Here is a 26,192-nt window from a genome sequence, read left to right on the forward strand (position 1 = left end):
AGGAAGTGGATGGCTGCAAACTTTCTACTTTTAAACTCGGACAAAACAGAGATGCTTGTTCTAGGTCCCAAGAAACAAAGAGATCTTCTGTTGAATCTGACAATTAATCTTAATGGTTGTACAGTCGTCTCAAATAAAACTGTGAAGGACCTCGGCATTACTCTGGACCCTGATCTCTCTTTTGAAGAACATATCAAGACCATTTCAAGGACAGCTTTTTTTCCATCTACGTAACATTGCAAAAATCAGAAACTTTCTGTCCAAAAATGATGCAGAAAAATTCATCCATGCTTTTGTCACTTCTAGGTTAGACTACTGCAATGCTCTACTTTCCGGCTACCCGGATAAAGCACTAAATAAACTTCAGTTGGTGCTAAATACGGCTGCTAGAATCCTGACTAGAACCAAAAATTTGATCATATTACTCCAGTGCTAGCCTCTCTACACTGGCTTCCTGTCAAAGCAAGGGCTGATTTCAAGGTTTTACTGCTAACCTACAAAGCATTACATGGGCTTGCTCCTACCTATCTCTCTGATTTGGTCCTGCCGTACATACCTACACGTACGCTACGGTCACAAGACGCAGGCCTCCTAATTGTCCCTAGAATTTCTAAGCAAACAGCTGGAGGCAGGGCTTTCTCCTATACAGCTCCATTTTTATGGAACGGTCTGCCTACCCATGTCAGAGACGCAAACTCGGTCTCAACCTTTAAGTCTTTACTGAAGACTCATCTCTTCAGTGGGTCATATAATTGAGTGTAGTCTGGCCCAGGAGTGGGAAGGTGAACGGAAAGGCTCTGGAGCAACGAACCGCCCTTGCTGTCTCTGCCTGGCCGGTTCCCCTCTTTCCACTGGGATTCTCTGCCTCTAACCCTATTACAGGGGCTGAGTCACTGGCTTACTGGGGCTCTCTCATGCCGTCCCTGGAAGGGGTGCGTCACCTGAGTGGGTTGATTCACTGATGTGGTCATCCTGTCTGGGTTGGCGCCCCCCTTGGGTTGTCCCATGGCGGAGATCTTTGTGGGCTATACTCGGCCCTGTCTCAGGATGGTAAGTTGGTGGTTGAAGATATCCCTCTAGTGGTGTGGGGGCTGTGCTTTGGCAAAGTGGGTGGGGTTATATCCTTCCTGTTTGGCCCTGTCCGGGGTGTCCTCGGATGGGTCCACAGTGTCTCCTGACCCCTCCTGTCTCAGCCTCCAGTATTTATGCTGCAGTAGTTTATGTGTCGGGGGCTAGGGTCAGTTTGTTATATCTGGAGTACTTCTCCTGTCCTATTCGGTGTCCTGTGTGAATCTAAGTGTGCGTTCTCTAATTCTCTCCTTCTCTCTCTCGGAGGACCTGAGCCCTAGGACCATGCCCCAGGATTACCTGACATGATGACTCCTTGCTGTCCCCAGTCCACCTGGCCGTGCTGCTGCTCCAGTTTCAACTGTTCTGCCTTCTTATTATTCAAACATGCTGATCATTTATGAACATTTGAACATCTTGGCCATGTTCTGTTATAATCTCCACCCGGCACAGCCAGAAGAGGACTGGCCACCCCACATATGCTCTCTCTAATTCTCTCTTTTTCTCTCTCTCTCGGAGGACCTGAGCCCTAGGACCATGCCCCAGGACTACCTGACATGATGACTCCTTGCTGTCCTCAGTCCATGTGACCGTGCTGCTGCTCCAGTTTCAACTGTTCTGCCTTATTATTATACTACCATGCTGGTCATTTATGAACATTTGAACATCTTGGCCATGTTCTGTTATAATCTCCACCCGGCACAGCCAGAAGAGGACTGGCCACCCCACATAGCCTGGTTCCTCTCTAGGTTTCTTCCTAGGTTTTGGCCTTTCTAGGGAGTTTTTCCTAGCCACCGTGCTTCTACACCTGCATTGCTTGCTGTTTGGGGTTTTAGGCTGGGTTTCTGTACAGCACTTTGAGATATCAGCTGATGTACGAAGGGCTATTTAAATAAATTTGATTTGATTTGATATCTATGGTCAGGGCATGACAGTATCCCCTCCCCCCCAAAGGTGTGAACTCCGGCCGCAAAACCTGACTCAATAGGGGAGGATCTGGGTGGGCATCTACCGTCGGGGACGGCTCCGGTCGCCGGAAGCTCTGGACTGGGAACTGTCACCGGATGCTCTGGACTGGGAACTGTCGCCGGAAGCTCTGGACTGTGGAGGCGCACTGGAGGCCTGATGCGTGTGGCCGGTACAGGTGGCACCGGGCTGGTGACACGCACCTCAGGGCAAGTGCGGGGAGGAGGTACAGGATGCACTGGACTGTGGAGACTCACTGGTGGTCTGAGGCGTGGGGCCGGTACAGGTGGCACCGAGCTGGTGACACGCACCTCAGGGCGAGTGCGGGGAGAAGGCACAGGACATTATTTGTTTACACAGTCCCCAACCCATTCGTTTCTTCCTAGTTGGAATGGTGTTCATTAACTTTTATTACTCCTTGTCCGTGTCTCACAATCCCACCTTATGAACTCATATAGTTAATCAGATATAATAAAACAGAGTATAAGTTTACTTAGTTACAGTTCCATTTAAAATGATTTGTTCAGTCATTTTAATCATAATTTTACCAACATACATGCTAGGCCACGCCAATAGGATTTTGCTAGCTCGTGCTTGGCTCTGCCCACCTCCATGCTTGTTCTGCCCACTATGCTTAATTTGATTACAATGGAAACGACAGACTGTGGTCTATCTTGGGTTAGTTACAAAAATCTTTGGTACTATTGTAGCAATTGTTTACACCATTTAAAAAAAATCTTATTGCACCCACATCATACATTCACTGTATTTTGTTCTTTCTCTCTTTCACATTATTGCTTCTCCTTTGTCATTTTATTTTAATCTCACATGGTCTGTGAAATTGAATAACTGCGGAGTCGGGTGTCTCTCTCCTCTGTCTCCTCTTCTCATCTCACTGGTCACCCTCTCTCAACTCTTATCTGTGTCTCCCCTGATGCACATTGCGTAGCAACAAGCCATCATGTGATCTGAGCCCACCGCTCAGTGCTCTCTCCTCTCCACTAACTCTGTCCTCTACCTCCTTCCCACCTCTCCTGTACCCAGTAGTCTCCTATTCTACCTAAATCTCTCTTCTCTCCTTTCCTCTACTAATATCTCTCCTTCTCCACCCATCGCTCACGCTACCCTCTATCCATCTTTCCCTTCCTTTTCTCTACCAGTCTCAGCTCTTCTCCGCCCATCTCTTTCCCCCTCCTCTATCCATCTCTCCCCTCCTTTTCTCTACCAGTCTCAGCTCTTCTCCACCCATCTCTTTCCCCCTCCTCTATCCATCTCTCCAGTGCCAGATGTAAACACCTGCTGTATCTCAATTCAACCTCAGCTTCTCTCTTTCTTGCTCTCTCTCTCTTTTCCTCCCTCCATCGCAGCTGTGTGTCTCTCTTTCTTGCTCTCTTCCACTTTCTTGCATTCTCTTTGTCCTTCAGAATATAGTAAGTTTCAAATTTGTCATCTCATCCATATAAATACAATATTGCACCTGCCTGTTTGTTAGCATGGAGGGAGGCATGGTTTGGTTTGGCTGCATCCCTTGTTCTCAGTTTCCGCCTGAAGACATACCCTAATCTAACTGCCTGTAGCTCAGCCCCAGAGGCAAGGATATGCATATTCGTGGTGTCATTTGAATGGAAACACTCTGAAGTTTGTGGAAATGTTAATTGAATGTAGGAGAATATAACACAGTAGATCTGGTGGAAGAAAAGAGAAAGAAAGAGCATACGTTTTCTGTTTTTTATTGTTGTAGTATCATCTTTCACATGTACTAGAATAGCCACACAGTCAGATAGGATGCTGGATATAATTTTGATGGATACCACAAGAGGGCAACTGTAGGTGTGCAAAGTTTCAGACTGATAACTTCAGGAATGGGTGAGCTACATGACATTTAGCATGAAGTCACCCAGGTGTCCCACACAAGTTGCCCAAATGTACCCGAGTGGCCAAATTGGTGAAATGACCTATAACTATATACAACAGTGCAAATAACTATATACAACATATCAAAAAGCAATTCTAACACACACAAAATATATATAAAAATGTTTTTAAAAATATTAGAAAAAAAACATTTAAAAAAACAGTAGACCCTTTGGAAGTCCTCTACACAATATTTTGTTGCCTGTGCCATGTCCCACAGCAGTCTCTTTCTGATGTAAAGCAGAGACAAACTGAACAAGTGGTGCAGTTCATGCGACACAGAACACAACGACGTCTCCATGCTGTGCTCTTTTGGCCCTGAGGCACAGTCACGCCTGCAGTAATGAACTGTGGCATATGAACACCACTGGAGGCAGGAGTAGAGGGGGCAGAGGTAGAGCGGGCAGCTTGGCACCGGGGGCTCCCAGTCGGAGTCGCTATCACTGTGAAAGAAAACATTTAAAAAATATTTGTATTGTATGAGCCTTTTATCATCACATAAAATAAATAGATATGTATTGTATAGAGCAGAGGGAACAGTCACTAAGGTAAAGTGCTGTTCCATTCAACTCCGGCCATTGTTGTGGGCCTGCCCTCCCCCGAACAGCACCCAATGGCTATTTCATATGGAAATGGGGAGGAGTAGCAGGTGCAGTGGCCATGTGTGTGTTTGCTGTTCTACTCCATTCCATTTGAATAAAAAATCTGACATGGAATATATATATATATATATATATATATATATATATATATATATATATATATATAAAAACACACACATATATACACACACACCCAAACAAACCAACCAACAAACACACACACACACACACACACACACACACACACACACACACACACACACACACACACACACACACACACACACACACACACACACACACTATAGCCAATGTGTACTTTACACATTTCATTACACATTTTATTGCAAATTGCAAAAAAAAATATATATATACTGTATATATGCTGCAAAAATATACATATATATATATATATATTTATATTTCATAAAACGGCATTAGCACTTACCCGTCCAGAAGTACGTCCTGTCCTTGCAGAAACAGCTCCTCAGCTCCTGTTTGAATCATAACACTCAAAGATTCCTTAAACAAAAAATCAGTCTCACTTTCCCGATCAATCTCTTCTATAATCTGGTGCAAATCTGTATACTTGGACTTCGCTTTTCCTGATTTATTCGCCATGATGTCTTCAATGAAATCGTTGAAAAAACACTTTCCAAAATACTGCTGTGCGTAACAAGCGTCACTGCAACTACTCTGATGGTCAAGGCGAGAATGGAGTTCGTTACGCGTGCGTTTACAAACAAGGAATGGTGGTCCAACCCATAACCATCACATACTGGCGTTTACCTCAGCTCATTGGCTATCTACCCAGCTAGATTTCAAGAAGATCAGTGGTCATTGGGCAGAAATACAGTCAATCAACAAAGCTTCACTAAAATTATTGGTGTGCAATGAAGTCATTGCTTGTTGTCTTCAAATCAGTTAACTTCGGTCAATTCCCCCCCTCAAAAAAAAAAAATCACATTTGGCTGTGTTGTAAACATCCAGAGGATTGCACTGAAACCAACCATGACTAGATAAACGATTGTTTACTGGGTGTAATTACGTCGAATGCTCCGTAAAAAGTTGATAGAGATGGAATTCGTGGCACAAACGGTTTACAAAATGTTTCGATTTAGGCTATAAAAAGGGATTTTATCAAAGAAAACGGCACTTAATTTGATCACTGGGACCCTCAGGAAGAGAAATAAGAGCAATATATCAGAATGTAAGTCATAATTTTACCTTCAGATGTGAATGTGTAAAAATTGTCATGGCGGAAAATGTTTTTTGTTGTTGATCGCTCTTCTCAAACAAAAACATGGTATTTGTTCTCTGTAATAGCTATTTTAAATCGGAAAACGTAGTTTGATTACCAAGATTCTAATCTTTTGAAGGGTGTAAGACACTTGCATTTTCAAGAATATTTAATGTTACGACATTGTATTTTTAGTTGTCACTCTGAAATGTCCCCTGATGTTGATCCCTGTACAGGGATCGCAGCCATAAGAGGTTTTAATGAGGTCTGTTCCCTCTGCAGAGGATAAGCATAAATAAGGTGATGAGGGCTCCTATTTGTCATGCATTTTGTTCAAGCAGAAGGGCCTGTGTTTTTTGTGAATGTGTGTGTTCGCTATGTTTCCATGTGTTTACATTATAGTTTGTTTGTCTGTGTGTGTGTGTGTGTGTGTGTGTGTGTGTGTGTGTGTGTGTGTGTGTGTGTGTGTGTGTGTGTGTGTGTGTGTGTATAGCACTGTGAAAGAACTGGGTCATGTTTACCTTACACCTGTGTAACAGTGTTGCTGCCGTCCCTCTCCTCGTCCCAACCTGGACTTGAGCCAGGGACCCTCTGAACACATCGACAACCAGGTAAACAACTACTTCAAGGTCTCAGAGTGAGTGACGTCACCGATTGAAACGCTACTAGCGGGCACCGCTAACTAGCTAGCCATTTCACACTGGTTACACCTGCAAGGATGATGAGCACCACTGGGAGAACATCCTTCCTTTCCCTACCTCATTTCTCTTTGTCTCTCTCTCTCTTTCCTCCCTCCTTTTTTTCTCTTCCACATGATTTTATTTTCTTTATCCATCCCTTTCTTCTCTTGCCCTTGTTCTTTTCCATGTCTTCTCCCCACCTATATTTCTTTCTCCATCTCTCCCTTCCTTTCCATCCCTCCTAATTTATTATCTCCTCTCAATCTCCCTCCGTCCTCTTCAGTGAGAAGCCCCAGGCAGTGAGCAGCCTGTCAGCTGGGAGGTTGTGTGGAGTCAGCCGGTTCAGTCCAGCCTTAGTCACTGGGGCTGAAACAAACAGCCACATCTCCCCACTGTCCTGTCTGCCTGTGACCCTGAATGAGCAACCAGAGAATGGGTCTGGGCCCCAAGGCCGTGGGGGACTGGTCCTAAATTATAAAGCCATTACACCAACACTAATTTCCCTTTAAATAATGAGTAAGGGGTTGTACTGATGGGGTTGAGGTCAGGGCTCTGTGCAGTTCAATCATGTTGTTCCACACCGATCTCAACAAACTATTTCTGTATAGACCTCACTTTGTGCACGGGAGCATTGTCATGCTGAAACAGGAAAGGGCCTTCGACAAACTGTTGCCACAAACTTGGAAACACAAAATCATCATTCAGGGCGGCAGGTAGCCTAGTGGTTAGAGCGTTGGGACAGTAACCGAAAGGTTGCTGGATCAAATCCCCGAGCTGACAGTCTGTCGTTCTACCCCTGAACAAGGCAGTTAACCCACTGTTCCACGGTAGGCCGTCATTGTAAATAAGAATTTGTTCTTAATAACTGACTTGCCTGGTTAAAAAAAACCTGTACATTTAAAATGTCATTATATGCTGTAGTGTTAAGATTTCCCTTCACCATGAAAAACAGCCTCCTCCACCACATTTTAAAATTGGCACTATGGGGCAGGTAGCATTCTCCTGGCATCCCCTAAACCCAGAGATGTCTGTCAGACTGCCAGATGGTGAAGTGTGATTCATCACTACAGAGAATGCGTTTCCACTGCTCCAGAGTCCAAAGGCGGCGAGCTTTACACCACTCTGCACATGGTGATCTTAGACATGTGGTGGCTGCTCGGCCATGGAAACCCATTTCATAAAGCTCCCGATGAACAGTTCTTGTGCTAACGTTGCTTCCCGAGGCAGTTTGAAACTCATTAGTGAGTGTTGCAACCAAGGACAAATGATTTTTACGCACTACACTCTTCAGCACTCAGCGGTCCCATTCTATGCACTTGTACGGCCTACCACTTCGTGGCTGAGCCGTTGTTGCTCCTAGACGTTTCCACTTCACAATAACAGCACTTACAGTTGACCGGGGCAGCTCTAGCTGGGCAGAAATTTGACGAACTGACTTGTTGGAAAGGTGGCATCCTATGACGGTGCCACGTTGAAAGTCTCTGAGCTCTTCCGAATGGGCCATTCTAATGCCAATGTTTGTCTATGGAGATTGCATGGTTGTGTGCTCGATTTTATGCACCTGTCAGCAATGGATGTGGTTTAAATAGCCACATTTACTCATTTTGAGGGATGTCCACACCTTTTTGGCCATGTAGTGCATCTTAAATTGCATGTGTGTACGTTTGCGTGCGTGCCTTTGTGTGCGTGTGTACATATTTGTGTGAACACTTAGCCATATTTATTTCCCACGGCATTGAGAGTGCATTTATCCTGCTAGTCTGAGAACCACAGAAGTAGAATCTCAGCCAGTGAGGCTCTTTGTACTCTGGGTTTCTCACTGATGCCTCTGAGCGCCCTGCACTCCTTTAAATAGCCCCAGTTGCTGAAGAAACAATTAACCACAAACGTGATGAAAGCCAAGTGAAACAGTGTTTAATGTGCTCGCCGTCGCTTTCTGGTCCCACCATCATCTTTAGTGAAATGAAACGTTAATTAATACGTCTCCAAAGCCTCTCCCTCACGTTGAATTAGGACTGAATCTGGAGAGGCCCAGTGCTGGGGATGAGGGCCACAAATTAGGATTACAGAGGCATCCATCAGTAGCAAAGACTAAAGAGTTGAGACCTTAAATGACCATAACTATAAGCTTGATGACGGATCATATTTTATAGGATAGGTAATGAAAACAAAAATGAATGAACTCACTCTGGTTAGTGGTTGGGGATATTTGGGTTTAGGCTAACAGCTGGTTTTGTGATCAACTCTTTATCAACATTCTCGGTAATAACCACAAGCACAGGAGTACAATCTTCACAACTGAAACAAACAGATAGAGCAAACACAGGGGTTGATTGAACTGATTTGTTGCAGAGTCATGCTAATCATTAGCATTACCTGCAGCCTGACTAGACTGTCTGTGATTGGTTGCTAGCAGCACTCTGTTACTGTCTCCCAATGGAATAGAGGAGGTTGTCTCTGCGACTGCCTCTGTGTCTGTCCGACTGGGTGATCCTACAGTCAGCTCACGTCATGACTCAGCAATCAGCCTATTAGTCCCAGTGACTCTGCATTTATTCAGACGGAAAAACACTCCTCTGAAACAACGTCAAAGAAACTGTGTGTGTGGCGGTGGGGTGTGGTGAAAGTGGGGGGGGCTGTGTATGTGTGTGGTCAAGGAGAGTTCCTCTCACGTATCTGCCTGTGTGCTGGGAAAGGCTGAATGTATATGCCTGGTGCCCTAAATTGATGACATATGTCATGTAGCAATAGTTGAGTGGGGATTAGAATTCTTCTCGGGTCCACTCAGAATCCGAATACCCAAGATCTGACCCGAGACATAGTTGTGTTCTGTGGGTGTCACTGTACAGTAGTCTGATACCCCATTTCATGGGTGCACACTCTATAGGCAAGGCTGTACATGTGCATATATTTATGCCACCAATTAACTGTCTTTTTACTGTTTATTGTCAAATTAATAAATTATTGTATTTCTTTTTAAGTTAAATAACAACATTCCAACCTTGTTTATCATTAATATCTAGTCTTAATATGGCATTATTCCACTATCTCTATCTGTTTTGGTCAGTATTAATTGGGGACTTTTATTTTTAAGGCGAAGCAAAAATTCCACTATTGTGGCTAATCCTTATTGTGGCTAGCTTCACACAGGTGTGGGACACAACTGCTGTCTCTCTGCTACTGCCCAGTCGGAAGGAAGAAAGAGTGGGAATTGCACCTCGATGGAATTGCACCACTGTTGCGCTGGTCATCAGCATCGGCTTGTCGTTGAGTTAGCAATTGGATTGTCACGGTAGCAGTCAAAAACCAGACTGAATATGGATGACTATTTAAATCAAGTGTTATCAAGTGTTACTTGATGACATCATGACAACTTGGGGTCAGTGGGTTCAGAACAACAATGACAAAAACTGTATACAGAAAAATACCCAAAAGGGCACTTGAGGAGTGGGATGGCCAAGGGGACGGTCCTCTGACACAGGTAGACCCCCCCCCATCTGTGCCACTGGTATAAAGTAGCTTCTCTGGTTCCCCACATGGTAGGAGCTCATCCTCCCGTTAACCAGACAGGCACTAACAAAGTATAGACTGCTGATCACTGTCCATGGTGCTGAAATTGCGACATCTATTCGATGATGGGCTTTCTGTGGTAGCAGAAAGGAATGTAGCCTAGAGCTTTAGCTAATGGATAAATGTTTATTGGTAGGCCTATTTGGTCATCCTTTCCTCATGTTCACATTTCACGACACTATACATGGTATCGCAATGCTGCCATCTTTAGACTACTTGCTGGCGGCAATAATGTAATTACTTGTTCAGTAATTAATGTTGGAAATTCAAACATTGCAAATGGTTAAATAACTTTTTTGATGCAATTTATCTATTTCAATAATATATTGAAGGAGAATGAGAGACACAATTAAATATATAATTGAATATATACAATTGCTGTATTTGAAGCACCATTCCCTTCTGTCCAGTTTCCCGGATGTTGCTAGAGCAATCAAGCTGTTTTTACCAACCCTGTAACTGTCGCTTCTGCAGAGAGATAGTTTTCTAAACTTAAACACATGAAGAGCTAGGCCTGCCTGAGAACCATTAGGCTCCCAGTCTGATGTGCGCTTTTGAACACGTGAGTAAGCTTCATTCATTGCTCTGGCGCCGTCGTAGCCTTGACCATGGAATTTGTTCACTGATATGCCCTTACTTTCAATCAGTTAAATGTTGTATTGTTCAAGGCTTGAGGCACTTTTTGGGAAGGAAAATCTTTCCGTGCTACAGAGGGCTACACCGGTCCGCTAATAAAGGACTAGTAAAGGCCCAGTGCGCCACTTTTGTGAAGAAATGTATTTTTTATTTTTTATTATTATTTATTTTATTCAGAGTTTTTATTTAGGGGGATTTTCAGCACCCTCAGCACCCCTACTTCCTGCGGCTATGGCAACAGGCATGTCTGTATAACCTCTCCCCTGTGTGACAGAGGTAGGATGTGGAAAACCAGCAGGACTCTTCTCACATTCACGTGCTATATGGAACTAGGATTATCTTTCTAACTGGTTGTAGTTATACACTTGCCGTGTCCCACGAATCAGCAAGTCGGACATTTTCGAGTTTCCTATTTCCGACCAGCATATGAACGCAGCATCTCTCCTCCTTTCCTTGATGGTAAAGCCAAGCTACACTGACTGACTGGTAGTGCATACAGTATTAAAGAGGAGTGGATGGGGCAATATGTCATAGTGCTGGTGATGGAGCTATCTGAGTGTGTTTCAAATGGATCTCAGCTGTGGGCTTTTAGAGTGCCATTAAAGAGGCCTCGTGCCATTACTGAGAATGCCTGTGTGTGACTCAGATAGAGTCATCATGTGTAGTACAACATGGAGGAGAGTGTGTGGAGTGGAGGTTCCAATTAGGATTGAGGTTCTCCCATTGATTTGAGAGGATCCTGTTGTCTTCCCTCTCTCTCTCTCTCGCTCTGTATCTCTCCCCACTTCCTACTCTTCACCCTTATCTTGCATGAGAGGAGACGGCTGGGGATTGATGGCAAATTGAATGTTCTTTATCGTCTTGTTCCTCCTACAGTAAGCCCTGCATACACACATATCCACACACACAAACACACATTTGAACACACTAAACCACAGACAAACACACACACATACTTGCAGTAACACACTCTATCTTTTATGTACCACACTAAACCTTCACAGAAGGTCTCCTACTAATACATCATTGTTCATAAAACTCCCTCTATTTGTCTTTCTCTGTGTTTCCAGTTGTCGTACCAGTAACAGGAAGAGTCTGATCCTGACCACCACCTCCCCCACTCTGCCCCACCGCCCACACTCTCCTCTGCCCCTCCCTGGACACCTCGGTACGTACTACAGCCATCTCGGACTGGAAACATCCTACTGTAAACACGTCATTATACAGTACCTCTCCCCATCTTTCATGCTCTGTCTGTTTCTCTATTCCCATTCCTTTATGTTTCTAGGAAGTAGCCCTCTGGACAGCCCACGCAACTTCTCTTCCAGCACCGCGGCACACTTCTCATTTGCCTCCTCCAGAAGGTAACAACTCCCTGACACTGTGTGTATGCATGCGTGTGTATGTGTGCGAGAGAGGGAGGGAGAGTTGAATACCTGTTAGATGCAGGTCTAGCACCTCCCAGTGAGAATGATCACACCTCTCAGAGTCAGTGGTGAGAGGGTGCCAAAGAGCCTAGCCAGGAGGTAGGAATGTGTGTATGTATGTTTGAGATACACAACAACATACACATGTGAAGAGGTCCAATCCAGTCATCCCTTCTCTTCCCACTCAGTCAGTCAGTCAGAGTTAGAGGAGCAGAGGCATGAGCAGTAATAGCTTTTTGTACTCACTGTTCGTGTTTATCAAATCTTTCTGCCAGTCTGTCACTGCAGCATGCTGCAGCCCCATAGAAACACAATGGCCAGGCCACTCCACTCAATTCCCTCTCCCTTCGGATGGCACTTATGACTAACACAATACGGTGGATCAGTTGTGTTATACAGGGTGCAGGCTCCGCCTCATTCGCATATTTCCTTATTAGTTCGATTGGTGGATGCATTGAGGATGTTGGGCATAAGTCTGATGCTCTCAGGTTTATTACTGTACATTGTTTTTCTCCTCTGAAGGGCGGATGGTCGACGATGGTCCCTGGCATCTCTGCCCTCCTCTGGATATGGCACCAACACACCCAGCTCCACGGTAGCACAGATTTACCCTGCTTTGTCTGACTTACTTCACTTTCTCTGTCTCCTTTCTCTTTCTAACACCATGGTACACTCTTACTGTCTCTGTCTCCTTTCTCTTTCTAACACCATGGTACACTCTTACTGTCTCTGTCTCCTTTCTCTTTCTAACACCATGGTACACTCTTACTGTCTCTGTCTCTTTTCTCTTTCTAACACCATGGTACATCATCTCTACCCACATTTTCTCTGTCTTTGATTCTCCTCCCTCAGGTCTCCCTCTCTCTCTCTCTCTCTCTGTTTTCCTCACTTATGTAACACAACATCAGAGGCCTGGGGACTGCTCTCGTCTGGCCAGTGAGAGAGGGAGGAACAGACGAGGGTAGCTAGATAAGTACCAGACCGGTGGGATAAGAGAGGAGAGTAGAAAAGAGGAGAAAATAGATAGCGCAAGTACATGCTGTTCGGTGCCCAATTCACCACAGGCTCTATTTAGCTAAATACCCCCACTGGAAATAATGCGTCAACAAACAACACATATATATCTGAATAAGCCCAGACATGGAACTTAGTATGGAGCTGGCAGGGTGGCTTCAAATCAAATCAAACTTTATTTGTCACATGCGCCGAATACAACCTTATCGTGAAATGCTTACTTGCAAAACCTTAACCAACACAATGCAGTTCAAGAAAGAGTTAAGAAAATATTTACCAAATAAACTAAGTGTGTATAAAGTAACACAATAAAATAACAATAACGAGGCTATATACAGGGGGTACCGGTTAGTTGAGGTAATTTGTACATGTAGGTAGGGGTAAAGTTACTATGCATAGATAATATACAGCGAGTAGCAGCAGTGTACAACACAAATGGAGGATCAATGTAAATAATCTGGTGGCCATTTCATTAGTTGTTCAGCAGTCTTATGGCTTGGGGGTAGAAGCTGTTAAGGAGCCTTTTGGCCCTAGACTTGGCGTTCCAGTACCGCTTGCCGTGCGGTAGCAGAGAATTTTTTGGGGGGCTTTCCTCTGACACCGCCTAGTATATACAGTAGGTCCTGGATGGCAGGAAGCTTGGCCCCTCTGTAGCGCCTTACGGTCAGATGCCGAGCACTTACCATACCAAGCAGTGATGCAACCGGTCAGGATGTTCTCAATGGTACAACTGTAGAACCTTTTGAGGATCTTGATGCCAAATCTTTTCAGTCTCCTGAGGGGGAAAGGGTGTTATCATGCCCTCTTCACAACTAGTACCAGTCCTACCCCAGAGTCCCCTCCTCTCCCCTGGGACTGAGTCTGATCATGGCTATGGTGGAGACAGATCCATTTGGGAGTGAAAACTGTGATTTTTCAATACCCTGGCAGACATATTGAGAAAGCAGCATCGATGAATGACAGAACATTTATAACCATGAAATGCAGTGACAGAGATAATCTACCCGTCCTTCCATCCAACCTTGTCCTGATTGTTTTAAGCAGGGATGCCAATTGGGATTGATTTGGGATTGAGCCTGTGGTTAGTGGTGAATGTCAAGTCCCATTGCTTTGACTCAGCAGGTAAATGAGTCTGTGTCAGAAAGGGACAGATTAATGTAGCAGACCCTGGTGCTGTGCTCACTTCATTAGTGTCTCTCTCTGTCTCTCAGAGGTGAGACAGATGGATGAGGTTAACTGTCCCCACTTCCCAGTATAGCCACTACCAGAGCCACCAGAGTACATGATTAGCTATGGTTCTGGCCAATACAAAAACTGGATTTCATGTATGAGAGAACATCAATTTTCTTCTTCTTTTGTCTTCTGTCCAACACCCCCACTCTTCCTCCCTTCTCTTTCTCCTCCTTCTCTCTTCCTCCCCCTCCAGTCCTCCAGCTCATCTCAGGAGCGGCTGCACCAGCTGCCCTTCCAGCCCACCATGGACGAGTTGCACTTCCTGTCCAAGCACTTTGGCAGCACGGAGAGCATCACTGACGATGATGGGGGCCGCTGCTCACCACACATGCGACCGCGCTCCCGCAGCCTCAGTCCTGGACGCTCCCCCTCCTGCTATGACAATGAGATCGTCATGATGAACCATGTGTACAAGGAGCGCTTCCCCAAAGTAAGACATGACACACACACAGACGCACATCCACACACACACACAAAACATAATTGTCTCTCACACTTTCAAGTGCAAGTAAGGATACGGATTGGTTATAGCACACTGGTATCAAAAGGAAGCAGGTTATGGTGTTTGCTCAGTGTGGTACTGTATGTCATAGAAACTCTCTTCTATGGAAGTTGAGGGGAAACGAGGCTGTCTCCTCTCTGATTTGTATGTCAGGAGTTATGTCTACTTTTAAACAGGTGGAAGTGAGAATGATGGAAATACCACGGGTCAATGGAGCGAAACTGAACTATTTCAGTTTTGAATTTAAAATATGAAATGGGTAAAACTCTCCTAACTCTGTTTCCTGTATCTCCCTCTCCCAGGCCACGGCTCAGATGGAGGAGCATCTTGCAGAGTTCATCAATGCCTTCTCCCCTGAGAGCGTGCTGCCGCTGGCCGACGGGGTCATCAGCTTCATCCACCATCAGATAGCAGAGCTGTCCAGGGACTGCCTGTCCAAAGCTCGCGAGGGCCTCATCACCACTGTCTACTTCTTTGAGCTGCAGGAGAACCTGGAGAAGCTGCTCAATGACGTGAGTCACAGAAACTCTGCAACTATAGGCTAAGATGTCATGATAGGTGCCAGGACAGGTCAGTTCTGGGGTTATAGAGCTGCCCATAAGCCATGTTGCAGTGTATAACATCAGCATAGCCCTGAGTGGAATTGTTGAATGGGAGCCACATTGTCTCAATATCAGGCTCTTCTCAGGTCTGGGTGGCCTAGCTGCAGGCTGCTGAGAGGCACATTTAGTTCCTATCATCTCATTTCAAATGACAGCACTACGCCTTTCTGAAGGATAAGAATGAGTAGAGGAGTAAAATAAGGCTAATTGTGTAATAGTGTGTGTGATTTGTGTGAGCAGATAGAACCTATCATGGAACTTCCTCTGTATCCCTGGTTTGGCGGGTTGATTAAATCGGTCTGATTATTTTGGGTTGCCAGTATTCTGTTTGATTGGATTAGTTTTGCCTGGAATATGACTGTTCTCACATCCAGCGCTGCTGCCAAGCTTTGATTTATTTTGTATTTTTCTGTCTGTCGCTGTCTCTCTCTCTCTCTCTCTCTCTACTTCTCTCTCTCCCTCAACGTTTCTCTCTCTCTCTCTTCCTCCGTCTATTTCTCTCTCTCTCAGGCGTACGAGCGATCAGAGAGCTCAGAGGTGGCCTTCGTCACAGAGCTGGTGAAGAAACTCCTCATCATCATCTCTCGCCCAGCAAGGCTGCTGGAGTGCCTGGTGAGAACAGAAAACAGAACTCTCAACACAATCACAGTCATGGTAATGGTCATGGGAGTGTTCACAGTCATGGTAATGGTCATGGGAGTGTTCACAGTCATGGTAATGGTCATGGGAGTGTTCACAGTCATGGTAATGGTCATGGGAGTGTTCACAGTCATGGTAATGGTCATGAGAGTGTTCACAGTCATGGTAATGGTCATGAGAGTGTTCACAGTCATGGTAATGGTCATGGGAATGGTCATGGGAGTGTTCACAGTCACATTCACGGTCCATGGCCCCACTAATTATTTAACAGACCATATCCCTGTCCTGGACCAAAGACAAATTCATTTCCTTAAATAAATATGAGCACAAACAGTCATTAGAAAAATTTAAACAGGGGGTTTATTACACAGTAGGGCAAAAATACTGAGCTCCAACTAAGCACCTTGATAAAAGGCCCAATCTGACTGGCTAGCAATCCCATTTGCATTTAGATTAAAATTCCAGTTGCCTTGCTACAGTATTACAAATACCAGCGGCCCCCTGAAGTCCTGTCTGAGTCTCACAGACCGTGACTGTGTCATTTAAAGTTTGAGCCTGTGTGTATAGCCCAGACTGACTCAGGGTCTCTGGCAGAGCAGTAGTCCTGTCCTCTGGGTGAACGCAGGCAGCAGGCCTCATAAACTTGGCTTCCATCCAACCTTTTTATGTGCGTAAAGGACATGTTGGATAAAAAAATGTCATGACAGGCCTGATGGAAACATAATTTTTTTTCGGTGAACCTTCCAAATGTCGACCAAACAAAATATGTTAGACAAGCCCTTGCAAAAAAAGATTGCAATTTTGAAACTGCAGTAAAAGTGCAGTAACTGCAGTTGACTGTGGTGTTTTAGATGCAGTAATTGCAGAATAACTGTAGTGTTATACTGCACTCTAACTGCTTAATTACTGCTGTAAATAAAACAGTGGTATTTTGGACGCAGTATTTGCAGCATACTGTAGTTATACTGCACTCTGACTGCTAAATTACTGCTGTAAATAAAACAGTGCTATTTTGGACACAGTATTTGCAGCATACTGTAGTTATACTGCACTCTGACTCTTTTATGCTCAAATTTTGAAATAATAACCCATCAAATGGAAGTTAAGTTAACTTAGAGTCTTGCAATGACATGTGTATGGTCCTCCCACTACAACTCGTCAGGGAAGCATGCAGTTTATTAGGCTAAAGATTAAATAATTTATGATGAACTTCACAGGGTGGTGAAAGTGCAAGGTCATGATCTTGATGCTCCTTTCCAATAAATATCGAGGGTCTTATTCTAGTGACATCATCATCGATGCAATAATCAATAATCTCATCAACTCAATTCTGGACCTTGAAGCCAGTTCTACTGCATTACTTTCATTGTTCCCCTCTAATTAGAGACTGATTTATACCTGGGACACCAGGTGAGTGCAATTTATTATCAGGTAGGACAGAAAACCAGCAGGCTCCTGGACTCGTAGGTTAAGAGTTGAATACCCGTGATGTAGGCTATGCGTGTGCTCTAGCCAACAGCCTGCAGGGCGCAGAAACAGTACCGTGCCAATACCAGAGTGGACACAAATCAAATCAAATCAAAGTTTATTTGTCACGTGCACCGAATACAACAGGTATAGTAGACCTTACAGTGAAATGCTTACTTACAGGCTCTAACCAATAGTGCGAAAAAAGGTGTGTGTGTGTGTGTGTGTAAGTAAAGAAATAAAACAACAGTAAAAAGACATTTGAAAATAACAGTAGCAAGGCTATATACAGACACCGGTTAGTCAGGCTTATTGAGGTAGTATGTACATGTAGATATGGTTAAAGTGACTATGCATATATGATGAACAGAGAGTAGCAGTAGCGTCAAAGAGGGGTTGGCGGGTGGCGGGACACAATGCAGATAGCCCGGTTAGCCAATGTGTGGGAGCAGTGGTTGGTCGGCCCAATTGAGGTAGTATGTACATGAATGTATAGTTAAAGTGACTATGCATATATGATGAACAGAGAGTAGCAGCAGTGTAAAAGAGGGTGAGACTCTGATGACTCTGATGACTCACTCGCTATATAAAACATTTGGGGTGAGAAAATCATCAGTAGAGTTGAAAATGTGATGGAAACCCATTTAACTAGTATTTTATATTTGGTACATGCATAGACGTGGGAAGTAGAAAAATCTGAATAATTATTTGAAAAAAATTTCTTCAAAAAAGTAGTGCATTGGGCCTTTACTAATCCAGTATTAGCGGACTGATATCATGTCTGTAGTGCGGCAATAAAATTAGTTATATCTTGATTCAAGCAGTGTTATACCTGTGTCACACTGAATGTGGTCCCCCTGTTCCTGTCCCTCAGGAGTTTAATCCAGAGGAGTTCTACCACCTGCTGGAGGCAGCAGAGGACCACGCCAAGGAGGGACACCTGATGAAGACGGACATCCCTCGCTACATTATCAGCCAGCTGGGACTGACACGAGACCCTATAGAGGGTGAGCGAGAAAATGAGCCCGAGAGAGAGAGAGAAAGACGAAAACTTGACTTGTGTTGACTACTGTTGCTCTCTCACTCTATGTATTGCTGAAATGCAGCTCATAGGTACTCCCTCTGTATGTCCCCAGAAATGGTGAACCTGGACAGCTACGACAGTGAGGGACCTCTCACTCCAGAAACAGATGACTCAACAGAGGTGAGAACCCTGTCCCTACTCCACCTCTTCTCAGCCCACCCACCATCAACCCCCCTCTCCCTCTGTCCCTTTGGGTTAAGTCAAACTGTAGTCCAAGGTCCTGCTGACTCTAATGAATATGCTTCCTCTACTAATTACTTGGCACAGTGGACATTACCCTACGTAATTGAGTCCATTTGCTTTGATTAGAGTCCGAAGTCAAAGCAGGATATCCTCTAGTGCCTTGTAGCCTTGCAATCAGCCCTCCTACAACCATCAGGACAGGTACCAAAATTCCGCTAACTGGACAAGAAGTCAGGAAGACAAGGGTAGCACTGGGGGAAAAAGAGACAACGTCACTCCTGTGGGCCTGGTGTTGGAGGTCTGGCCAGATCCAGTCTCGTCTTACCCTGCTGTCATGCTCTCTCCCTCAGGGCAAGATGAGAGCTATGAAGACGCCCGAAGAGGCTGACTTCCAGACCATAAAGCTGATCAGCAATGGAGCCTATGGGTGAGTGTGGGTGTGAGTGTGGGTGTGTGTGTGAGGGTGTGTTCACGCATATGAGTGTTACATTAGTACATGTCTCTGAGCCATCTGTTGATGTCCATTGAATGCTTTTAGGAGAAAACACTAGATTTACTCAGTAAAATGTGTATAAAATCAGATTACTAACTGTGTGTATGCGTGTGTGTGTCTCCAGGGCTGTTTACCTGGTCCGTCACCTGGAGACCCGTCAGCGTTTCGCCATGAAGAAGATCAACAAGCAGAACCTGATCCTGAGGAACCAGATCCAGCAGGCCTTCGTAGAGAGAGACATCCTGACCTTCGCTGAGAACCCATTCGTGGTCTCCATGTTCTGCTCCTTTGAGACCCGCAGGCACCTCTGTATGGTCATGGAGTATGTGGAGGGTAAGTTAACACAATAATACACTGGGCACCACTTCTTGTCTGTTTAGGACAAGAGCAGCATTTAGGACATTGCTGGTGATGGGAATGTTAGCAGTCAGCCTGATCATGTGTTATCGGTTTCCAGGGGGAGACTGTGCCACCCTGCTGAAAAACATCGGGGCATTGCCTGTGGAGATGGCACGCATGTACTTTGCCGAGACCGTCCTGGCACTGGAGTACATCCACAACTATGGCATCGTGCACCGCGACCTCAAACCAGACAAGTAAGACCTCACTTGGGTTGGCATTGAACAATTATCATATGAGACTCATTGGAGTGAACTCAAAGTTTGATTATATTACAAACACGAAGAGTGTTTCAGGTAACCTTTGACCTGTCTGTCCCCAGTCTTCTGATCACTTCCATGGGGCACATCAAGCTGACTGACTTCGGCCTGTCTAAGATGGGTCTGATGAGCCTCACCACTAACCTGTACGAGGGACACATTGAGAAGGACACCAGAGAGTTCCTGGACAAACAGGTGTGCATTGTATATAGAGCAGAGAAACCCACCACAGTATACACAACCTTGGCAGGCGTTCAACATTAATTTGCAGTAATATATTTAAAGTTCTACATTTTCCATAACCATTCAGAAAAAAAACTATACCTAATCCATTTTTTATGTATTTATTTCTAGACAAATTAATAAATTAAGGCTGAATTTATAAATGTGTGCATATAGTTGTCAAAGCGTGAAGAAATGAAATGATCAACATCAAACAAAATGTTGATCAAAATGATAACGAAATATGCCTTAGTTATTATAATCAACAGATGTTCAGATGTTTTGTTTTTCCCACCCTTTGAATGGTACTGCTTCAATTAAATCCCCAATTATTTATTGGCTCGGCTTTCTCACAGCAACAGATCTGTTAGCATTTGACGAATACCCATCTGCACATGAAAACACAACATCCAAAGCTTTCATGTTTCATCCTGGCATTCTCGCATTGATCCCCTCAGCTTGGCAGAAACGTGTATTGGCCACACATGTCTCCCACTCACATTTTGAGAGAGACTGGCCTTAGCATCTCACCAGTAGTGTTTTGTCCATAAATATGAATACAGAGCCTCTCATAGGAGTGCTGTGGTTCTGCCCTCCATCAGGTGTGTGGCACGCCAGAGTACATCGCCCCGGAGGTGATCCTGAGACAGGGCTATGGGAAGCCAGTAGACTGGTGGGCTATGGGCATCATCCTCTATGAGTTCCTGGTGGGCTGTGTGCCGTTCTTTGGAGACACGCCTGAGGAGCTCTTTGGACAGGTCATCACAGGTGAGAGGTTGGCGGTTAGTGGGTTCATTGAGCAGCATCTTACAGCCATTTTGAAGCCATCTTTCTCACGTCTACATTGTCCAATGCAACTTATCTCTGTCTCTTGTAGATGACATAGTGTGGCCAGAAGGTGATGACGCTCTTCCTGCCGATGCCCAGTATCTGATCTCTACTCTGCTTCAGACCAACCCACTGGTCCGACTGGGCACAGGTCAGCATAAACGTGCATGTTGACAACATGCTAACATCAGATGTGTGCTGTAACTGAGATGGACTAAACTGCCTATTCATAGTGAAAATATAGATTCACTCTCTCGCTCGCCCTTTCATTCTCACTCTCCCTTTCATTCTCTCTCGCTCTCTCTCTCTCTCTCTCTCTCTCTCTCTCTCTCTCTCTCTCTCTCTCTCTCTTTCTCATTCCTTCTCTTTTGCTGCCCCAGGTGGTGCATTTGAGGTGAAGCAGCACTCATTCTTCACTGAACTGGACTGGAACAGTCTACTGAGACAGAAGGCTGAGTTCATCCCCCACCTAGAGTCAGAGGAGGACACCAGCTACTTCGACAGTGAGTCTCTCTCTAACTGCACTGCCCCCTGGTCACATGGAGGGGAACTGTGCTGATTTGTTGCATTCTTAATGTATAGAATCACCATAAGGCAGTGGTTTTCAAACATTTTCAACGGGGACCCCATTCTCTTCTCCAGAATTTCTGGGGAACCCATTTTTTTTGCAACAGTTTCTCGTGACCCCACCCCACCCCTAATCTATTGACAATAGCTATATGTTGATTTTTACATCAACAAATAACCAGAGCCTGGGCGCGAACCCGCGACACAGTGCCCTAGACCACTGCGCCACCCTGGAGGCCCATACCAAGCCTTTTTTGATATACTAAAAGCTCCATTGTTAGATTGTTTTAACTACTCCTATAGAAATGGTAGTCTTTTAGATACTCAGCAGAAAGGTCTGATTTCGCTATTATTAAAACAAGACCCAGATGGCAAATATAAAGACCCAGTCTATCTAAAAAACTGGAGGCCCCTTACACTTCAATATTGTGATGCAAAAATACTTGTGAAATACATAGCACTCAGAATTAAAAGGGTTTTACCAGGTATTGTTCATCCTTATCAGACAGGTTTTTTACATGGACGATACATTGGAGATAATATACGACACTACTAGAAATAATAGAACATCATGAAACATCTAAGAAGCCAGGCCTGGTATTTATAGCGGATTTTGAAAAGGCATTTGATAAAGTAAGACTGGATTTTATTTAGAAATGTCTGGATTTTTTCAATTTCAGTAATTCTCTTATAAAATGGATAAAACGGATGTATAGCAACCCCAGGTGTAAATAGTAAATAACGGCTACTTCTCAGAGAGTTTTGAATTGTCAAGAGGAGTTAAACAAGGGTGTCCGTTGTCACCATATCTATTCGTTATGGCCATCGAAATGTTAGCTATTAAAATCAGATCCAATAACAACACTAAAATCCAAGATGGCGTAGCAGTCAGACGTCCTTGTCCTGTCATGTCCCTTGTATATATCAGTTTACATATTTTTCGTCGCATATCCTTTAAAATATTTTGCTAAACCTCATCATCTAAATACTCTCCTGCAACCCGCCTCACCCAATATGGCGTGGATCTGCTTTTTTTTCCTAAAGTATTGATACTTTCTTCGGATCTGGAATTCCTCAACTGAAGCTAGCCAGCTAACTACCAGATATCAGTCAGCAAACCATTGCCAGCGGTCATCAGCTAACCTTCAGCTCGGAAAGCTCTCGCCAGTTCGAACAACGTGACTCTAACCAGAGCATAACGGACCTGTTATTTTTTATCCCCGGATTCCTACCACAAACTGAACATTTTCGTCTGGATCGTCACAACTAGCTAACCACAATCCCGGATGACTACTCCTGGCTAGCGTTTCCATCCCAGAGCAAGCACCAATTTAGCTTGAAGCTAGCCCGGCCAGGGCTCCTGTGCTACCACCGAAGCATACTCCTGGGCTACAATATCGGCCTGCTAGCTACCTAGAGCTACTTGGAACCCTACTAATTCCACGACTGGTCTATTGACGTCACCGCACGAAGAGGCAAAAACAGACTTACCCCCATCGCGACGTCCCCCCCAAAAGGCTAACTTTCTAGCCCCTGCTATCTTCTTGCTTGCTAACCCGGTCTGCTAACTGCTAAACTGCCGGGCCCTGGTCTGCTAACTGCTAGCTTGCCTGCCCGGTCTGCTAACTGCTAGCCCTTGCTAACTGCTTGCTTGCTAACCCGGTCTGCTAACTGCTAGCTTGCCCTGGTCTACTAACTGCTAGCCCATGCTAACTGCTTGCTTACTAACCCGGGCCTGCTAACTGCTAGCTTGCCCTGGTCTACTAGCTGCTAGCTTGTTAGCCTGCTAACTGACTGAATCGCCGTGTCCCCAGCCAGCCCGACCACTCACTGGACCCATATGTTCACTTGGCTACGCATGCCTCTCTCTAATATCAATATGCCTTGTCCATTTACTGTCCTGGTTAGTGATTACTGTCTTATTTCACTGTAGAACCTCTAGCCCTGCTCAATATGCCTTAACCAACAATGTTGTTCCACCTCCTACATATGCGATGACATCACCTGGTTTAAACATCTCTAGATACTATATCTCTCTCGTCATTACTCAATGCCTAGGTTTACCTCCAATGTACTCACATCCTACCTTACCTTTGTCTTTACACTATGCCTTGAATCTATGCTATTGTGCCCAGAAACCTGCTCCTTTTACTCTCTGTTCTGAACATGCTAGACGGCCAGTTCGTATAGTCTTTAGCCATACCCTTATCCTACTTCTCCTCTGTTCCTCTGGTGATGTGGAGGTTAATCCAGGTCCTGCAGTGCCTAGCTCCACTCCCACCCCCCAGGTGCTCTCATTTGTTGACTTCTGTAAACGTAAAAGCCTTGGTTTCATGCATGTTAACATTAGAAGCCTACTCCCTAAGTTTGTTTTACTCACTGCTTTAGCACACTCTGCCAACCCAGATGTCTTAGCCGTGTCTGAATCCTGGCTTAGGAAAACCACCAAAAATGCTGAAATCTCCATTGCTAACTATAACGTTTTCCGCCAAGATAGAACTGCCAAAGGGGGCGGTGTTGCAATCTACTGAAAAGATAGAAAGTAATACAGAACTCTGCAGGCTAAGTCTGTACCCAAACAATTTGAGCTTCTACTTCTAAAAATTCACCTTTCCAGAAACAAGTCTTTCACTGTTGCCGCTTGCTATAGACCTCCCTCTGCCCCCAGCTGTGCCCTCGATACTATATGTGAACTGATTGCCTCCCATCTATCTTCTGAGCTCGTGCTACTAGGTGACCTGGGACATGCTTAACACCCCGGCCATCCTACAAACTAAGCTTGATGCCCTCAATCTCACACAAATTATCAATGAACCTACCAGGTACAAACCCAAATCAGTAAACACGGGCACCCTCATAGATGCCATCCTAATGAATTCACCCTCCAAATACACCTCTGCTGTTTTCAATCAAGATCTCAGCGATCACTGCCTCATTGCCTGCATCCATAATGGGTCTGCGACCAAACGACCACCCCTCATCACTGTCAAACGCTCCCTGAAACACTTTTGCGAGCAGGCCTTTCTAATCGACCTGGCCGGGGTATCCTGGAATGACATTGACCTCATCCCGTCAGTAGATGATGCCTGGCTATTCTTTAAAAGTGCTTTCCCCACCATCTTAAATAAGCATGCGCCTCTCAAAAAATGTTGAACTAGGAATAGATATAGTCCTTGGTTCACGCCAGACCTGTCTGCCCTTGACCAGCACAAAAACATCCTGTGGCATTCTGCATTAGCATCGAATAGCCCCCGTGATATGCAACTTTTCAGGGAAGTTAGGAACAAATATACACAGGCAGTTAGAAAAGCCAAGGCAAGCTTTTTCAAACAGAAATTTGCATCCTGTAGTACCAACTCAAAAAAGTTCTGGGACACTGTAAAGTCCATGGAGAATAAGAGCACCTCCTCCCAGCTGCCCACTGCTCTGAGGCTAGGAAACATTGTCACCACTGATAAATCCACTATAATTGAGAATTTCAATAAGCATTTCTCTACGGCTGGCCATGCTTTCCACATGGCTACCCCTACCCCGGTCAACTGCCCGGCACCCTCCACAGCAACCCGCCCAAGCCCCCACCATTTCTCCTTCACCGATATCCAGATAGCTGATGTTCTGAAAGAGCTGCAAAATCTGGACCCCTAGAGACATTACTGTGCAGCCGTATTCATCAACCTGGCCAAGGCTTTCGACTCTGTCAATCACAACATTCTTATTGGCAGACTCAACAGTTTCTCAAATGATTGCCTCGCCTAGTTTACCAACTACTTCTCTGATAGAGTTCAGTGTGTCAAATCGGAGGGCCTGTTTTCTGGACCTCTGACAGTCTCTATGGGTGTGCCACAGGGTTCAATTCTCGGGCCGACTCTCTTCTCTGTATATATCAATGATGTTGCTCATGCTGCTGGTGATTCTCTGATCCACCTCTACGCAGACGACACCATTCTGTATACTTCTGGCCCCTCCTTGGACACTGTGTTAACTAACCTCCAGACGAGCTTCAATGCCATACAATTCTCCTTCCGTGGCCTCCAACTGCTCTTAAACGCAAGTAAAACTAAATGCATGCTTTTCAATCGATCGCTGCCCGCACCTGCTCTCCAGTCCAGCATCACTACTCTGGACGGCTCTGACTTAGAATACGTGGAAAACTACAAATACCTTGGTGTCTGGTTAGACTGTAAACTCTCCTTCCAGACTCACATTAAGCATCTCCAATCCAAAATTAAATCTAGAATCGGCAACAAAGCATCCTTCACTCATGCTGCCAAACATACCCTCGTAAAACTGACCATCCTACCGATCCTCGACTTCAGTGATGTCATCTATAAAATAGCCTCCAACACTCTACTCAACAAACTGGATGCAGTCTATCACAGTGCCATCCGTTTTGTCACCAAAGCCCCATACACTACCCACCATTGAGACCTGTACGCTCTCATTGGTTGGCCCTCGCTTCATACTCGTCGCCAACTCACTGGCTCAGGTTATCTACAAGTCTCTGCTAGGTAAAGCCCCGCCTTATCTCAGCTCACTGGTCACCATAGCAGCACCCACTCGTAGCACGCGCTCCAGCAGGTATATCTCACTGGTCAC

General features: G+C 45.0%; 1 protein-coding gene across 1 annotated transcript in view; it reads left to right on the top strand.

Moving 5' to 3' along the window:
• The window catches only part of LOC112258862 (microtubule-associated serine/threonine-protein kinase 1-like), a 60,003-nt gene that overhangs the window by 23,424 nt on the left and 10,387 nt on the right, over nucleotides 1–26,192 (top strand). The window contains exons 3-17 of the mRNA XM_024433494.2: nucleotides 11,747–11,844; nucleotides 11,965–12,040; nucleotides 12,626–12,698; nucleotides 14,544–14,780; nucleotides 15,155–15,364; nucleotides 15,965–16,066; nucleotides 18,435–18,567; nucleotides 18,697–18,764; nucleotides 19,178–19,254; nucleotides 19,445–19,653; nucleotides 19,778–19,916; nucleotides 20,042–20,174; nucleotides 20,804–20,969; nucleotides 21,079–21,180; nucleotides 21,410–21,532. Coding sequence (XP_024289262.2) covers nucleotides 11,747–11,844; nucleotides 11,965–12,040; nucleotides 12,626–12,698; nucleotides 14,544–14,780; nucleotides 15,155–15,364; nucleotides 15,965–16,066; nucleotides 18,435–18,567; nucleotides 18,697–18,764; nucleotides 19,178–19,254; nucleotides 19,445–19,653; nucleotides 19,778–19,916; nucleotides 20,042–20,174; nucleotides 20,804–20,969; nucleotides 21,079–21,180; nucleotides 21,410–21,532 — 1,946 coding nt within the window. The remainder of the gene's footprint in view (nucleotides 1–11,746; nucleotides 11,845–11,964; nucleotides 12,041–12,625; nucleotides 12,699–14,543; nucleotides 14,781–15,154; nucleotides 15,365–15,964; nucleotides 16,067–18,434; nucleotides 18,568–18,696; nucleotides 18,765–19,177; nucleotides 19,255–19,444; nucleotides 19,654–19,777; nucleotides 19,917–20,041; nucleotides 20,175–20,803; nucleotides 20,970–21,078; nucleotides 21,181–21,409; nucleotides 21,533–26,192) is intronic.

The sequence above is a fragment of the Oncorhynchus tshawytscha genome, linkage group LG09 (genome assembly GCF_018296145.1).
Source record: "Oncorhynchus tshawytscha isolate Ot180627B linkage group LG09, Otsh_v2.0, whole genome shotgun sequence".
In the NCBI taxonomy this organism is placed as follows: Eukaryota; Metazoa; Chordata; class Actinopteri; order Salmoniformes; family Salmonidae; genus Oncorhynchus; species Oncorhynchus tshawytscha.